General features: G+C 43.5%; 1 protein-coding gene across 1 annotated transcript in view; it reads right to left on the bottom strand.

The window, feature by feature from the left end:
• Positions 1-1560: 1560 nt before the first annotated feature.
• LOC139423161 (protein phosphatase 1E-like) overlaps positions 1561-18741 on the bottom strand; it is a 58205-nt gene continuing 41024 nt past the window's right edge. Inside the window, exons 2-7 of the mRNA XM_071174865.1 lie at positions 10679-10800; positions 8009-8208; positions 5781-5969; positions 5437-5580; positions 5191-5284; positions 1561-2754 (exon numbers count right to left, since the gene is read on the bottom strand). Coding sequence (XP_071030966.1) covers positions 1829-2754; positions 5191-5284; positions 5437-5580; positions 5781-5969; positions 8009-8208; positions 10679-10800 — 1675 coding nt within the window. The 3' untranslated portion in view covers positions 1561-1828. The remainder of the gene's footprint in view (positions 2755-5190; positions 5285-5436; positions 5581-5780; positions 5970-8008; positions 8209-10678; positions 10801-18741) is intronic.

The raw sequence follows: 18741 nt of genomic DNA on the forward strand, positions 1-18741 counted from the left end.
CTGGGAACTCAGTGGGATTGGGGAGGGAAGGGGGGGGGGGGGGTATGTTAGGGGGAAAAAAGTATGGAAATGGCACAATGTGTTAGTAAGAGTTAAAAATGTCAGGAATGGCACAAACAATTCCTGTTTTCTTAAAGGTGAAAAGATTGGGAGTTTTTCCAACAGCAAGACTGAACTGTCTTTGATATATATTAAACAACGGTTGCCTGGGCCAGGAGAATGGAGGCACATTTTACAGAACCTAGTCACTGCTACAGTATACAGCATCTTCTACGGAGTTTCAATATAAAATAAACATTCACATTTGAAAAGATGGTGAGATTAAGATTCATTTACTATATTTGTCAAACCAGAGATGAAGTCTTTGACATTCATCATTCTTATGCTCTAATGTTGTTAGTGAACTTAAAAAGCAGAATAGTTGTTGGTTAAGTAGCCCCTGTAAGCGATATGAAACACATGGGTCCATATTGTAATGGGAAGCTTAGAAAGGGTTTTGTTGACTGAGGCTCAAAATTCCCATAAACCTGTTCTTGTTTAGGGAAGGCACATGTTCTGCTGAGTCGTCTGAACTATCTTGGCCAAGTAAGTCTGGCAACTTTTTCACACCTAGTCTGTTGGGAATGATTTCTTGTCAATGAGAACACATCTCGTGTTTAGTTTTATGTAAACGTTACCTCAATTTGACAGGCATGGCAAGGACTGACTGTCTGCTCTTGGATGACATCATCCCCAAAATGATAAATAGAATATAATTTCTTAATAATATGCCTTCTACATGCCATTATCCTCTATTGTACTCCCATCTGGAATACATATCAGTCTATATATGTTGGATTTATTCAGGTAAGTGACCACTACTTATAATCCTGTATTAAGTACTCCCATCTGGAATACATATCAGTCTATATATGTTGGATTTATTCAGGTAAGTGACCACTACTTATAATCCTGTATTAAGTACTCCCATCTATGAAGATAGAGTGGGCGGATAATGTGTTTTCCATTATGAATCGGAAAGTACAGTACAGTGTGTGTTTGTTTGCAATACGGGCCAGGAGCAGGAATTGTTATTGCCTCCTGAATGGGGCTGTGTGGGTATGGGGAGGGGTAGGTAGATTGCCTCCTGAATGGGGCTGTGAGGGTATGGGGAGGGGTAGGTAGATTGCCTCCTGAATGGGGCTGTGAGGGTATGGGGAGGGGTAGGTAGATTGCCTCCTGAATGGGGCTGTGAGGGTATGGGGAGGGGTAGGTAGATTGCCTCCTGAATGGGGCTGTGAGGGTATGGGGAGGGGTAGGTAGATTGCCTCCTGAATGGGGCTGTGAGGGTATGGGGAGGGGTAGGTAGGTAGATTGCCTCCTGAATGGGGCTGTGAGGGTATGGGGAGGGGTAGGTAGATTGTCTCCTGAATGGGGCTGTGAGGGTATGGGGAGGGGTAGGTAGATTGCCTCCTGAATGGGGCTGTGAGGGTATGGGGAGGGGTAGGTAGGTAGATTGCCTCCTGAATGGGGCTGTGAGGGTATGGGGAGGGGTAGGTAGATTGCCTCCTGAATGGGGCTGTGAGGGTATGGGGAGGGGTAGGTAGATTGCCTCCTGAATGGGGCTGTGAGGGTATGGGGAGGGGTAGGTAGATTGCCTCCTGAATGGGGCTGTGAGGGTATGGGGAGGGGTAGGTAGATTGCCTCCTGAATGGGGCTGTGAGGGTATGGGTGTGGAGCCAGTGTCCTGGATGAGGAACTCATGATGGATGGATGAATGAAATAATGACTGTAGTCAGATAGAGGAAGGGCAGGAGAGCGAGGAGCTAGTGAAGATTAGGTCACATCATCAGATTCTGCTGCCGTGGGGCAGGTGGGGAAGGGCCACCCCGGGCCTCCTCTCGGGGCAGCGCTGGGGGTAGGGCACACTACAGGTGGAGTGCAGCAGGCCAGGGAGCTCCCTGGGGGCACGGCCCCAACGCCGGGACACCCACCCCCACCTGGGGCTCACGCACTCCATCCTCCGGGTGCGCCTCCCCGCGTGGCCAAACAGGGAGGCCGCCAGGGGCCATTGTCCGTCTGAGCTGGGCTCCTGGCAGGCGGGGACACAGGGTTTAGGCTGGGGCTTGTGCCTGGAGCCCTGGAGCCCCTCCTCTAGGCAGGGCAACCAGGCCGCCCCATGGCCCTCGGTAGGCATGAGATTCTGGGTGAGGGCTAAGGAGGGGGTAGGGTGTGAGCAGCCAGGGGGGAGCCTGATCCGACCATCCTCTCCCAGCATGGGCCCCAGCAGGCCTAGGCTGGTTCTGTCTGTCAACGAGTCTGTGCGGTCTTCATAGCCCAGGTCGGCTGGAGCCGAGCACTGCTGCAGGAAACAATGACCCTTCCCCCCAACGTCCGTGGTGCTCCCATCCTGGCAGCCCATCTCCCCTTGACCTTCCTCCTCCACCTCCGCCACTTCCTCATCCTTTCCCTCCTCCCCCTCTTCGTCCTCCTCTCCCGGCGTGGGCGCGCGGAGGTCTCTGAGGAAGACCACAATGACTGAGATGTTGTCGCTGGAGCCGGCGTCACGGGCTGAGGCCACCAGCTTGTGGGCCACCATGGTGCTGTCGCCGCTGTTCTCCGTCAGGTGGTCGCTGACCACACGCACCGCCTCTTCGGGGCTGACTGTGTCGTAGAAGCCGTCGCAGGCCAGGATCAGGTAGTCCTCCGTGCCATCCAATGGGACGATGTGTTGGTCAGCAACGCCAGAGATGTAGGGCTTGTGCTCATTGTCACCTGTCAAGACAAAGAGAGATAAGAAACAAAGAAAACAAATCATGTATTCTATATATTGTCAAATGTTTCTCATTGAAGCACTTTTTATAAAAACAGGAACCTGTTAAACCCTCAAAGAGCTGACAACAACTTCATGTGATATTCAGTGCTGCTTTATCTGTCAAGTCCACAAGGCTATGCATCTGTTTTGAAATCATGGTTGAGAAAAACAAAGAATAAATGTTCATTTAAAATGTAATAATAAATTATACATCTTCTGCTTGCCACCTTATCACCTAAACGTGTTGTTCAGTACTCCAAACCGAGTTAAGAGCGCCTAAACGTGTTGTTCAGTACTCCAAACCGAGTTAAGAGCGCCTAAACGTGTTGTTCAGTACTCCAAACCGAGTTAAGAGCGCCTAAACGGAATGTTATAACCTTTTTATGCACTTTTCTCTCTTTGCGTATTCATGCTATTCACCTGCTATTCGTTCGGGATGGAAATCTAAGAAATGAACGTGTGGCAGAGGTGTGTCTACAGATACGCCTTATTCTGACCTTGACTTAATTCCTTCATAATTCCACCACCTTTATGTGAGAGGAAACCATGAATAAGGTTGAGTGAATCTGCAGTTTCCAAGTGGAAAAAGCATCCACTTAATTTTTTATGATAGAAATAACATCATTCTCCATGCACTGTAATTTACAACTTGATACCGCTATTGATAAGAGCTAGGTAAATGAGTAATCCGTTTGGAGAAGGGAATTGTAAATATAAATGACACTTGTTTTATTTCACCTGGAGACAAATGTGAAACCAGTCATATGGCAGCAAACTGAAGCATACCAACATTCCCACAGTAAAGTTTGTGAAATACTGTGCCATTATGTCGAATTTTAATTGTACAGCCTTTTAACTTGCTACCCCGACTTTCTCTGTTTCCTATTTCTATCATGTTAAATATTAGTCACTATCAGTATACAGTATAGGTCTAAAAACAACACATTCAATTGGTAATTTACTGTTAGTTCCCTTCAGTTGGTATAGCCTACATTATCATTCCATTTAATTACATTGTTTCATTTACCTTCCTCTGTAAACGCCGTCACGGCCATGTGGTTGTTGCTGAGGATCATTAGTAACAGTTGATTGAGTAATTTTAAACACCAGTTGGTGCTAAAACGGAGACGAATATGCATATATTTAGATGGATTTATTTTATTGATCCTTACTTCTTTAACCCGTTCTCTTGATGTATTCTAGTCTGTCGACAAAATAAAAGGTACACCGTATTTAAAGGGATGGCTTCAGATAAATGTACCGAAAACCCTATTGAATGAAAACTCCACGAGAAAAGCTCCGCGGTTGAATTACATTTATTCAGCGCGCGCAAGGGAACCACACCTGCAAAGCCCGTTACGCACCTTCATAAAGTACGTTTGAAACTGCTGAGAAGTGCATAGGAAAGGCGTGCGTAAGAAAAGCGTAATTTTCGGTCCTTTGTGACTAATGTATTTATATATACGTATGAATATCAGTGTTGCAATATCTGTCTTCTCTTCTCTCCTTCATGCAGCAGGTATTAAACAGTTGTTATGTAGCAGCCATTTGCTGTCGAGGAAGCGCTTGTTTTGATATCAGATTAGTGGAGCTTTAGGATTAGGGAACAGCAGGTCACAGTAGGGCTTTCTCACTAGCCACCACTAAAATAACTATCAGGAAATAAGACTAGAAGCTAGCCTCAAGTTGCCTTGTGCATCAAGGTTGGGGGTCAATTAGAATTGAGGTCAGTTATTTCCATTTTTTGGGGGAAATAAAATCGAATCACTTTCTGAATAGACTTCAATTTAAATTGACCCCAACACTATTGTGTATGTAAATGAGTACAGTTGGATTCTAAGGCAGTCTTTACAGTGGATTCCAATGTAAAGGCCATTTGTTTTCAAGAGAACAACAGTATTGTTGTGATTGTGATGATGTATTATTGGAGCTGTGAGATTATTCCATCTAATCCCATTAGGATTTTAAATACCTGCTGGGAAATCAGACTGGTCACCTAACCTAAAGTTACGTACACTTGTGTATGCATAAAGTTACAGGAAACCCTCAACCCCCACCTCTGGGTTGCTATCTGTCTCCCACTCAGCACAGTGGCAGCTGATCCTTGGCTGTGGCACTCAATCACCATGATAGTTTAGACTGATTATGGGCGTCCTGCTGAGTGGTGAGTTGCACACACACGCACTCTCTGCACGACACACACACACTCTCTGCACGACACACACACACTCTCTGCTCGACACACACACACTCTCTGCTCGACACACACACACTCTCTGCACGACACACATACACTCTCTGCTCGACACACACACACTCTCTGCTCGACACACTCCGACCTCTTGTACTTCATACAGTAATTGTATAAATACAAGGCATAGAGTGATTGTTTGCACCTATGGCTCTGGATACGGACAGGCTGCCATTAACCCTCCACGTGCCGAACCAGATGACACAGCCTCCCAGAGCCTCAATACGCTGCTTCTCATCCTGCAGAGGGAGAAAGAAAGATAGTATTATGTACAATGATATGTGGTTGTATATGAGACAGACATTTCTGCTCAAGTGATGTTAACCACTGTGTGTGTGAAGTGAACAGTGATTAAGTGAGTGTGTTTTGTGTGTGCGTGCGTGCGTGTGACCTCTCTGTCAGGCTTGTGAGGTTTCATCAGTTCCACGGCCTGGCCTTTCTTGACCAGCATGACCTGAGAGTCCCCTAGCCAGGCCACATACAGGGTCCGTCCCCTTAGAAAGGTCACCACCCCCGTGGTGCCGCAGCGCAGGTTCTGTAACACACAGACACACATAGACAGACACACACACATATACATACGGGTGGAAGCACACACACACATTTAGACATAAACATATATGAATGTCCGGTAACATGTCTACTGGGTCTTTCCATTTGATTTCAATCAGTTTTTGACCACACCCCATTTGATTTGAATGAAAATGTCCATACTATACCAATTTGAGCCCTTACCTCCATCTTAGCTTTACGGATGAAGCGTTCATCGGTGACTCTGAAGGCGCGACACAGGGCCTCCCCCGGATCTTGGCTGAAGCACTCCTGGTGCACCATATTGACGTGGAGGTGGTTGGCGGCGTAGATGGCGGCGTCCACGCCCCCATGGCCATCGAACACGGCGAAGAAGGCCTGCTCCTCCTGGTCCTGAAAACACACACAGGTCAAAGGTCAAAACAGTATGACAAGAGGATGAGCCTGCAATGTCTTAGAGCTTCAATACTTTCAGGAAGCACTCTTATTTCTGCACTTCATTGGAGTCATCACCTGTTCTCACATGATAGCACAGTTCGTTTTCCATGAATGGCAAACACACAACGTCACGAGAGTGGCACGCAACGAACTGTGCTGTAGAAGCAATTGTAATTTAGAAAACATGACTATGATGAGTTCAATTTCTTTATGGAAGCTTGTTGTAAAAATGATTGAGACAGATGAATTCTTTGCATTGCTTCATACTCTTGATGTGTAGTAGTGCCTCATCACGAATATGCAAATCGAAATATAACCTGCTTGCGTCTCCATCTATTTGTTTTGATTAACTGGGGAGGCGTACCTGCCACTAGCATGCTTAGCTAATCGAATGAGATAAACATGTGATCCAACTGAATAATTATCTCAGGATCCTTGCTGTTGTCCATCTGCCTGTCTGTCCCGGGGATGTCTCACTGGCCAGTTGGCTCAGAGTGGACGTAAGGGGAGGGGCCATAATCGTTGGGGATGACTGGAAAACTAATAAGGATAGGACTTCAATGACTGATTGACTCAGTGTGGCTCAGATAACATGCTATTATCTGGCTGGTGTGTCTCTGTCAAATCAAATCACATTTGATTGGTCGCGTATACATATTTTGCAGTTATCGTAGGTGCAGCGAAATGTTTCTAGCTCCAGTTCTATCTGTCTGTTTGCCTCTCTGTGTGTGTGTGTGTGTGTGTGTTTATGTGTGTGTGTGTGTGTGTGTGTGAGGGTGTGTTGTTCAGGTTCATTGAAATCATTTCCTTCATGCCCGAGGGAGCACGTTAGAGTGCTGTAGCCAATAATGCTATTAGAAGCATTTCATTCACCAGCGGCTACCTACTGTGCTATCATTTACTGTTCTTATTGGGGTTGTAATGGGAATAACTCGTATAGGGGAGTTTTATTGATCTCCCCCCATAGTGAAGTGAGTCGATAGCTTCCCAGCTGGGTTAGCCTACTCAGTGGGGGGTGTCTCTTCATTAGCTGATATACACAGAATAATAAAATGCTCTTTTTAGCCAGTCGGCAGCGATTTTGAAGAGTGCCTCTACAGGGTTGGGGTCAATTCCATTTCAATTCAGGCAATTCAGGATGTAAACTGAAACTCCTCAATTTAGAATTGGAATTTCTGTTTACTTCCTGAATTGATGGTGATACTGTGTTTTACTGTTCTTGCATCAAGTGTTAGGCCAAATGTTGCTAAGAAACATTCAAACAATGACAGACATCCTGGAGTCTTTGATAGGAGGATATATTTTGAGTGTGGCCAAGAACAAGGTATTGATTTTGTGGTCATCAGGATGTCATCCGCCATGTGTCTTGGGGTTTCTAGAGAGCCCTTTTAGAGTAAGCACTTTAAAGGCCACTATAGGGTTGAGTAGTATCCATATTTCATACCGGTTCTGTACCACACTGGGATATCTGGTATTACCGAATGTAAAACACCAGGGGGGGGCGCCGAATGTAAAACACCAAGGGCGCTATTTCTTTAAAAAAGTGAACTTATAAGCAGTGGCGTAGCACGCACAAGAGACCAGCCCACATTTCTTCTATCTATATATATTTTTTGTAATGATATTGAAAATCATAGCGTCGTTATGTCTAAATACCCCGGTATAAGGTATATCACCCAAGCCTAGCCCACTAGGGAGAAGCCACAGGGCAGGGCTACAGTAGTGTTCGAGCCCTCTTTTCCCACCCTTTCCTCTTATGCTTTACCAGAAACGGCAATCAATTGTAATTGAATGTAAAGAGTCCATATCCCTTTAATGGTTACGGTAAGAACTGGAGGGTAATCTGATCCTAGATCTGTGGTTGAAGGCTGCTCTCTTCATCAACCTAGCGACATGCTGGAGTCACCCGTACCTGTATGTTGATCTGTTCATGCTTACCTGTATGTTGAACTGATCCTAGACCTGTGGTTAAGGATTACTCTGTTCATGCTTACCTGTATGTTGAAGAGGGTGTTGAAGTCGGGAATGACGATGTGTTTGTCCTCCATCTTGCGGCGCATGTTTTTGATGGCGTGGATGGAGGTCTCGTAGTAGGGCTGAGGGCGGCGGCGGTAAGGGAAGTCTTTCAGCCACAGGCAGCATGTTTCACACAACTTATTGAAGATGAGTCGGGCAAAGGCCACCGACTCAATCTCTAAAAGAGAACACACACACGCACACGCACGCAACCGCACATAAATGGCATGTGATTAGACCTCAGGCTAGCACACATATACATTATACACGCATGTATCCATGCATAAGTGCACATGTGAAAAGAATGCACATCATTTACAGCCTCCAGATGTATATTCACGTTTGTTCACGTTAAAATACACACATGTAGACTCACATGAAACCATACACACGTAATCACACATACGCATGCACACACACACACATTTGTTTGCAATCAGTCCCAATTAATCTGGTAGTCTGGGACACCCCTATTCCATACTAGAGCTCTGTCACACTTGAACCCAAAGGCACTCATGTAAGTCAACAACAGGGTTTATTGGATTACTGTCAACGTTTCTGATGATACATTTTTGGTTGCAATAAATATGCTTGCATTGATATTGACATTTTGCATTGATATTATATTGCATATTTATTGACATTGAATTGTTTAAATGCAACTGTATAATCTCTCCTGTCATAAGTGACATAAACATGTTTTGGTTGGTTATCATAGTCTGTGTACCTACAGTACTCCCATTAGAACAGAACGCATCAATCATTTGAGCTTCAATTTGGATGTTTGTTATTTCTGTATGTTTCAAAATGTGTTCATAGGTGAATAGAAATGGCTTTTGGGTTTTAAACAGCATCGGTGTGAGCTCACTGACGGAATTTCGAGGAAGTTAACTAATTTAGGGCTCGATTCAATCCGTATCGAAATTTAAAGGTCATTTCCAAATGAGCCGACATATGCAGCGTTTACCGTGAATGGAGTGTCCGTTAATGTGGGAACATTGCCTTTAAACTTATATTGTGCTGTAGCGCAGCTCTTCAGGACTACGGATTGAATCAAGCCCTTAGCCTTTTTCTTCTCTGTCACAGCGGGTCGAGCAACAGAGAGGGACTCAGGAAACAATGTTAAAGTGTTTGTTTTTATTTTGATGAACCTGAAATATAGATAAATCTCTCTAAGTACTCTGTTTCCTAGTTACCTTGGTTGTTGTGAGGGGGGATTAACTGGGTGATTGACATTCGTAAGAAAACTTGTGGGCTTACTGTTTGTTGCAAAGGGCTCACGAATTGTTCATTCGTAATATACAGAATAGTAGCGGTTGTAACTCGTCTTAAGAAGCTCTGATGCTTACTATAGAGTCCTATGTTTTACTATAGATACCTATAATCCTATAAATACTGTGAGATACCATTTTTATGTCTCTGCATTCTCCTCTCAAAAACAGGGAAATTAGACCTAACTATTACAAAGCTTGGTGGTTAGCACTTGGTCCACTATGCATTTTTTACAAGTTCGTTTGAAACGATAACATTTAGATTATAGTTGTTTTAAATGCATTTTGACTTTACTATTTTCTCTGATGTACGCATTTCATTCGTCCGCCGTGGGCACACGGATGATAGGCTGCGCGCAACCTCTCAAGTCAACACAGTGGCCAGATGGGACAGAATGAGGAAGTTGATAGTCTCTAGGAGTTCATTTGACTCAGCGCAAGTAGAAAAACAACCAAAATCTCAAAATCTCGCAGTATCTTTTAAAGACTCCATAGCTTCTATAATGAATATCTGGACGAGGTCATTTTGAATGAATTCTCTGCTCCACCTAGTGGAACTAAGGACTTGGTCTTTCCACTCTCCAATCCTCCTCACTCTCCTTTCTCCCCCTTCTCTCTATTCCTCTCCTCCTCCTCCTCTCCCTAACTCCCCAGGCTCTGTAGTTAAATTTAACCTCCCATTCCATCTCAGAGCCCTGTCAGTGAGCAGTGGGAGCTCTGTGTGTGTGGGTGTGTGGGTGTGTTCGTGTGTCTCCTCTGCCCTGGGCCTAGATGGCCAGGCTGTCTGCTATCCTCTGTTCTTACCCACTCTTACCGCCCACCTGACATTCACCAACCCACCCTCCGTCCCAAGACAGCAACCCCGTCACGCAAATCACCAGAGCCAAAATTATCTTTCCCCTGCGTTCTCTTTTTGCCTCACTCTCTCCTCCTCCCTCTCTCTCTCTGATAAGAACACAGAGATCTTAGAGGACTGTCGCAGGGTTATTCATTGCTGTTCCCTTCTATTCTAAAAGACCTCTGCTCTCGCTCGCTCCACGGAGTGCTTTGTTTTGTAACTAACAAAGTAAAGGGAATTCTAAGTGACAGCGGTTGACATCAAGCTGTGGTATAAAACCAGTGAGCCAGGAAGCGCAACTGTTTTAATGCTAATTATTCGCTAAGAGATTGTAGCAGCTGTGCCACAAATACAATGTGTTTGTGTTAAAGTTGGTGATTTTCTCATTTGTCCACGGTGTTGAATAAAACAACACCTGAAATTATTAAGGCTTTAAGCCAATATATTTAATAAGAAATACCTCTGTCCTTTCAGTAGCCTAGCTAGGTCAGTACATGACCTGATTTTGCATGTCATGCGCAGGCTGACAGGGGACTCACGGGGGAAAGGGTCTACTCCATCCTCGACGGTCTTCTGGATGTGGTAGATGGAGAGGTCACTCTGCAGAACACTGTCTGCCGTAGCCCGCGCCAGGGCAGCCGCCAGGGAGAAGGGGCAGTTACTGTAGTAGAGAGAGAAAAAAGAAAATGAGAGGGGTTAAAACATCCATTCAACACCAGGGAGGGAGTAAGATAAAAGCCTAGGAGGAATAGATGGAAGGAGGTATAGGACGATTATACTGTAGCAACCAGATCTAACAATCATATAGCATAGAGATTGAGAGAGAATGATGGAGAGAGAGTGTGTTCTAGGTTGTAGCTGTAACATCCCCATCAACCTTACTTGAGTTATCATACTCCAAAGAGACCAGCCTACCATCAATTCATTCCACTGAAGTAATTCCCTCAATCGAGCAGCTTTAACCAATCCCAGAGTAGAAGTCTGTCTGTCCTTTGGCATGAGACAGGCCTGTTAATTTTCTACGTTCCAATCGCTCCTGGTTTGTAATTTTTTTACCTCCTGGTTTGTAATTTTTTTACCCCCTTTTTCTCCCCAATTTCGTGATTACGATCTTGTCTCATTGCTGCAACTCCCCAACGGGATGAGTGACACGACCAACCTTTGGGATCCAATGGAGGAGTTTCCTTACACTGGCGGGGGATCCTGAGCATTGTTCTGCCACCACTCTTTTTAGGATCTTTTAGTTGCGTATTCACCTATGATGCCCTGCCCACTTGACCTACTTCCTGATCGAACACAGTTGTTTTCCTCCTTACATTTTAGGTTCTTGGCACCGGATAGCTAGCTATCTAGCATCTAGTTAGAGATGGCGCCGCTAGATCAATTGGCATGCAAGTAGGAAAACATTCACAGTAAATGGACACGCCCTTGTTCCCAGGCACCGTAATGTGAATAATAATGGAAATAGTAATGGCGTCTTTTTGCAGGCACTAACTCTGCCATGGTACTATGGTGTTGAACGCTGAGCTATAGTCAAAGACCAGCATTCTAACGTAGGTGTTCCTCTTGTCCAGGTGGGAAAGGGCAGTGTGGAGTGCAATAGAGATTGCGTCATCTGTGGATCTGTTGGAGGCGGTATGCGAATTAGAGTGGGTCCAGAGTGTGTGGGATGATGGTGTTGATGTGAGCCATGACCAGCCTTTTAAAGCATTTCATGGCTACAGATGTGAGTGCTACGAGGCGATAGTCATTTAGACAGGTTACCTTGGCGTTCTTGAGCACACCTGGGCACACGGACTATGGTGGTCTGCTTGGTCAGGGAGAAGTTGAAAATGTCAGTGAAGACACTTGCCAGCTGGTCAGCACATGCTTTGAGTACGCGTCCTGGTAATTTGTCTCCTTGTGAATGTTAACCTGTTTAAAGGTCTTACTCACATTGGCTACGGAGAGCAAGATCACATAGTCATCCGGAACTCCTGGTGCTCAGTGTGAATTTTATTTTGCCTGTAATCCATCGCTTCTTGTTGGGTTATGTACGTGCCGTCACTGCAGGGACATCGTTGTTGATGCATTTATTAATGAAGCGGTTGACTGATGTGGTAAACTCCTCAATGTTATCGGATTAATATCGGAACATATTCCAGTCTGTGCTAGCGGAACAGACCAGAACAGTCCGCTGGTACTTCCTGTTTGAGTTTTTGCTTGTAAGTAGGAATCAGGAGAATAGAGTTATGGACAGATTTGCCAAATGGAGGGCGAGGGAGAGCTTTGAATGCATTTTTGTGTGTGTAAAAGTTCCGCCTCTGTATGTGCATTTTCTTGTTTGCTTATGGCCCTATGCAGCTCGTTGAGTGTGGTTTTAGTGCCAGCATCGGTTTGTAGTGATAAATAGACAGCTACGAAAAATATAGATGAAAACTCTCTTGGTAAATAGTATGGTCTGCAGTTTATCATGAGGTATTCTAACTCAGGTGAGCAAAACCTTGAGACTTCCTTAACATTAGAGATGTCATTAACAAAGAGACACACACCTACCCCCTTAACCTTACCCGAGGCTGCTGTTTGGTCCTGACAATGCATAGAAAAACCAGTGATGTATAGTATCCATTTCATTGTTCAACCACGACTCAGAGAAACATAGGATATTACAGTTCTTCAGGTCCTGTTGATAGTCTCAAACAGAGCTCATCCAGTTTGTTCTCGGGTGATTGCACATTCAGGTAACCGGTTCGTTTGTCTCACTTGCGCCGTCTTTTCCTCTTTATAGTCCTGGGGATTAGGGCCTGGTTCGAAATGAGCAGTACATCCACAGCTGCTGACTCGTTGATGTAGAAATCTTCATCCAAATCGAGGTTAGTGATCGCTGTTCTGAAGTCCAGAGGCTGTTTTCAGTCATAGAAATTGATAGTGGAAATATTATGTACAAAAATGTTAAGATATCAGCGTAAAAAACACACACAAAATAGCAGAATTGGTCAGGAGCCCGTAAGACAGCAGCCATCATATTAACTGTCTGACATTATTTTACAGAACAAGATGTATTAGATCTCCTTAGCCTGTGTTAACCTCAGAATGTATTTTCGGCATTTATCCCAAAACCTTATTCTTTCCCAATAGGAATGGCTGAACAAACTAGAGGTAACTCATTTCCATTTTTTAGGATTACAAGCTGGCGAGCTCTATAGGCACTCTACCGAGCGCTGGGCGCTGTCATATTACGAAATCTAGTGCTCGCACATGAGCCTGGCCGAGCTTTTGTGTTGTTGTTCAAATTCTATCAACTGTAGCTGCCATGGGAGATACAGTTCCGTACAGTAGCCCTTTCTTGGCGCGCTAACAAGGGTGAAGCACCTGGATTGATTCAAAGGCAATGCCAAACTATTTCAGTGAAATCTTGTATTGCAATCAAAATATTAATGAGGCCCTTGAACTAGCCCCATTGTGATTTCTATACTGCAGAAGTCACATTGGGGCTAGTCCCCAGAGCAACTTGGCTCAGAGACCCAGTGGAAAAATCCTGTTTTTAAGTGTCGTTATACTATCACTGCTAAAAGTACAATGACTTTTAAGGACAGTATATAACCATGCAATCATGAAATCCTTACTGGACTGATGAGAAAACAGCAAAATACAAAGAACACATCCATTTAGAAGCTCCTTAAGCAAACTAGACTGAGAGATATGTCCTCTTTATGTTGTTCCAATAGAAAAGAAAAACGACAAGTCAGATGAGAAGAGACAAATACTCTCCCTCTCCAGAGATGTGCCAGTATAGATCTGTTTGTCTAAACTCAATCCATGTCCCTGTTGGAGGGGAAATTCATTGAGTGATTCTGCGTCTGTCAGTAGCTACTATTGAGCTATCAGACCTCCCCGCGGAACTGTGGTTATGGTGACCAGTTCATTTTTAAATTGTCCTTCAAAATCAGGCAATGGCCGCAATTAGAGGAAAGTCATGAGTGAACCATTCAAATGTCTACATCTGGCTACTCTCTAGGTTATGTACTGTGCATCAATGTGCTCCCTTCAAATAGGTCTAGGCCTAGATTCAGTATTTAGCAACATTTACATTTAAAGGTCATTTTCAGATTGTGACAACATATGCATCATTTACTGTGAATGTGGTCTCCGCAAACATTGCCTTTAAAACGTGCATAGCATTTAACATTGCCTTTAAAACGCGATAGGAATGAATCTGGCCCCTAGCCCTGATTCCTACTTACCCTAAGCTGAAACATTCCAGTGCACTGATGCCAATACATTGCCTTTAAAACATGCATAGAGGTTAACATTTCCTTTAAAACAGGATCGGATTGAATCTGACCCCTAGCCCTGATTCCTACTCATCCTAAGCTTAAACATTCCAGTGCACTGATGCCAATACTTGCCCCGCCTGCAAATAGAACTACTCAGCGCTGACGAGGTGTAGCGGAACTATGTGTTCAGGTGCACCCTGGGAGCCTCAGGCAGCTTGGAGGGGGAAGAGAGGGTTTGTGTCACATGATCTTGGTCCAGGTGCTGCCTTCATCTGGGCAGGTTATACGCCATTGTGGCACTGAGCTCCTGTACCCATGGTAACCTGAGGCACCCAGTGTGTTGACAGCTGATGATGGGGTCCCCATTACATCTGCACTGCCTGGCAGTGACAGCAGGTGCAGGGGTTCATTGGGCAGGTGGCATGCCCACAGTCTACCTCAGAAGGCTACAGGTATTGTGTGTGTGTTTGTGCGTGTGTACGTATGCAGCAGGGGGTGACCTTACAGAGCCACTACAGCCCCAGAGACAACACAGGGGGTGAGGATGAAGGGATAGAGGAGGAGAGAAAGGAGGGAGGGATAAGCCCTTCCCTTGTCTAAGGAAGTGGAGAAGCAAGCAGCTCAACAGGCAGCGAGCGAGGGGAAAGTGGAACATTCTCAAACAAGGACAGTCCACAATGACAGGCTGCTGCTCTACATTAAGGTAATCCGGGTCACCTCTATAGTGGGTATCACAAGTATTCACCCCTCTTGGATTTTTCACATTTTGTTGTGTTGCAAAGTGGGATGGAAATTTATTTAATTGTGAATTTTTTCTGTCACTGATCTACAAAAAATACTCCATAATGTCAAAGTGAATGTACGAATTAATAAAAGATAAATAACTAAAATGTCTTGGTTATTAAAGTATTCACCTCCTTTGTTATGGCAACCTAAATAAGTTAAGGAGTAAAAATGTACTTAACAAATCACATAAACATGATTTTTTTAATGACTACCTCATCTCTGCACACCATACAGTATATACAGTTATCTGTAAGATCCCTCAGTCGAGTAGTGAATTTCAAGCACAGATTTTACTACAAAGAGCAGGGAGCTTTACAATGCCTTGCAAAAAAGGGCACCGATTGGTGCTTAATTTAAATTTTTCCATTTTTTAAAGCAGACACTGAATATACCTTTAAGCACGATGACACTATTAATTAAGCTTTGGATGGTGAGTCACTACAGGGTTTTAGGCTGGGTTTCTGTACAGCACTTTGAGATATCAGCTGATGTACGAAGGGCTATATAAATAAATTTGATTTGATTTGATACAGAGATACAGGCGTCCTTCCTAACTGAGTTGCCCGAGAAGAAGGAAACCGCTCAAGGATTTCACCATGAGGCCAATGGTGATTTTAAAATAGTTAATGAGTTTAATGGCTGTGATAGGAGAAAACTGAGGTTGGCTCAACAACATTGTAGTTACTACACAAAACTATCCTAAATGATAGCGTGAAAAGAAGGAAGCCTGTACAGAATAAACATATTCCAAAATATCCACCCCACCCTGTACTGAAAAAATGTCCTGAATACAAAGCATTATGTTTGGGGCAAATCCAACCAACACATCCCCAAGTACCACTTTCCATATTTTCAAGCATGGTGATGGCTGCCTCATGTTATAGGTATGCTTGCCATCAGCAAGGAGTCGGACTGCAGAGTTTTTTGGGATAAAAATAAACAGAAAAGTTAAACACATGCAAATTGAAGTGGAAACCCTGATTTAGTCTGCTTTCCACCAGACACTGAGAGACAAATTCACCTTTCAACAGGACAATAACCTAAAAACCCAAGGGCAAATCTACACTGCTTTACCAAGAAAACAGTGAATGTTCTTGACTGGCCTAGTTACAGTTTTGATTAAATCCACTTGAAAATCTATGGCAAGACTTGAAAATGGCTGTCTAGCAATGATCAACAACCAACTTGATATCGCTTGAACATTTTTTAAAGAATAATGGGTAAATATTGCACAATCCAGGTGTGCAAATCTCTTAGAGAGACTTACCCAAAAAGATTCACAGCTCCAATTGCTGCCAAAGGTGTTTCTAACATGTATTGACTCAGGGGAGTGAATTCTTATTTAATCAAGGTATATTAGTGTTTTTCATTAATTTTTCATTAATTAAAATAAAATGCTAGAACTGTTCATACACTTTGAAATTACAGTGTATTTTGTGTAGATTGTTGACGAAAGGAAATTAAATACAATTCAATCCATTTTAATCCCACTTTGTAACGCAATACAATTTGAAGATATCTAAGTGGGTGAATACTCATGATAGGCACCTAGGTATATTGAGGTAACCAAGGTAACTCGGCCTAGTTACTCTATAAGAAGAACACTCAAATTAACATGAGAAGATAAATTATCTCAGATAACAGGCTAAATTGCCAACCACGGTCACCATTCCATCTTATTGCGGGTAACCAGCGATAACCAGTCTAGTTACAATACCTGTTTAATGTATTTGGTAAATTGTAACAATCATCATCAGGGAAGTTGCTGATACAAGTAATCTTATCTTTCGGCAGAGAATAGAAAGTTTGCAGCATTCCTCTGAAATGTAGGTTATTTTGAAAGTGCAGCTACAGTAAATACATTTGATAGCAAGGTCACAGGTTATTTTGAAAGTGCAGCTACAGTAAATACATTTGATAGCAAGGTCACAGGTTATTTTGAAAGTGCAGCTACAGTAAATACATTTGATAGCAAGGTCACAGGTTATTTTGAAAGTGCAGCTACAGTAAATACATTTGATAGCAAGGTCACAGGTTATTTTGAAAGTGCAGCTACAGTAAATACATTTGATAGCAAGGTCACAGGTTATTTTGAAAGTGCAGCTACAGTAAATACATTTGATAGCAAGGTCACAGGTTATTTTGAAAGTGCAGCTACAGTAAATACATTTGATAGCAAGGTCACAGGTTATTTTGAAAGTGCAGCTACAGTAAATACATTTGATAGCAAGGTCACAGGTTATTTTGAAAGTGCAGCTACAGTAAATACATTTGATAGCAAGGTCACAGGTTATTTTGAAAGTGCAGCTACAGTAAATACATTTGATAGCAAGGTCACAGGTTATTTTGAAAGTGCAGCTACAGTAAATACATATGATAGCAAGGTCACAGGTTATTTTGAACTGCATACGAATCTAAGTCAGATAGAGACGTTCAAAACGAGTTAAAGTTGATCTCAAGCCTAAAATGTGATTATTTGGACTCCAGATACTACAGCCAATTAAATTAACTCAGGCACAGATTGTTTGACTGAATTCTGGTTGTATTGTAAATAAAGATTTGTCCTCGTTGCAGATGTCTTGTGTAATAGACTCTCATGGTCTGAGCGAAGTAGCCTAGTTTGGTGGAAAGCAGATGGCACAGCCTATTAAGAAGAGTTTACTCAGTACAACGCTACTATCAGTGCTTACGTAACTCCTGTGTTACTAGAGAGCAGTAAGCAGGATATTCTCTGGGGTTTAAAGTTGGTGGTGTGTAGAGAGCTGGACAAGAGAACTTTTCTGACAGACAAGCTCACTGCAATGAACTGTACGTCGCTCTGGATAAAAGCATCTGCTAGATGACTCAAATGTAAATGTAGCATTTTATTCAGCAACTATCTAACTCCTAAACTACCCTCTTTCCAGTTGGACCCACTTGCTTATAAAAAATACTATTCTATTTGAATGTTATGCCCCTATTAACCGACTCCATTTCAACAGTTCATAGGTTGTTAATGAGGGTACACTATACACAATAAGTAACAGTGCCCACTGAAGTTCTCTTCATGCTCAATTTCTAATCTGACTAAAATGCAATCATGGGGCAGACTGAAATGTACCTGGACCATTGGGTCTCTACTAATTGATAACTTCTTTATTGAATCAGTAGAGAGGAGGGGATTTGGAGAGGACAGGGAGTGAGTGTGTAAATGCCCTGAGGGTGTGTGCGTGGGTGGGTATGAGGGTATTGTATGTGCATGTGTGTAGGAAGATAATATGGGGTTGTGGGGTGGGTCTGTGGTTAGTGGTGTGCGTGGGCATGCATGTGTGTGTGTGTTTTAATTCATGTGAAAAAAATATGTGACAAAGGTAAGGCATGGTCTCCTTATATGGGATTGAGAGAGAGAGGGAGGGAGAGAGAGAGAGAGAGAGATGCTAACAGTCTCATCGGTCTCCAGCTGACATGCCAATGGCTGGGCTGCACTCTGTGCTGTTCCTCCTCCACATTTCCATTCATAGAAATTCTCTCTCTTCCGCTCTTTTTCTCTCTGTCCTCTTTTCACGCTCACTAGCTCACAT

This window comes from Oncorhynchus clarkii, chromosome 12, assembly GCF_045791955.1.
Source record: "Oncorhynchus clarkii lewisi isolate Uvic-CL-2024 chromosome 12, UVic_Ocla_1.0, whole genome shotgun sequence".
NCBI lineage: Eukaryota > Metazoa > Chordata > Actinopteri > Salmoniformes > Salmonidae > Oncorhynchus > Oncorhynchus clarkii.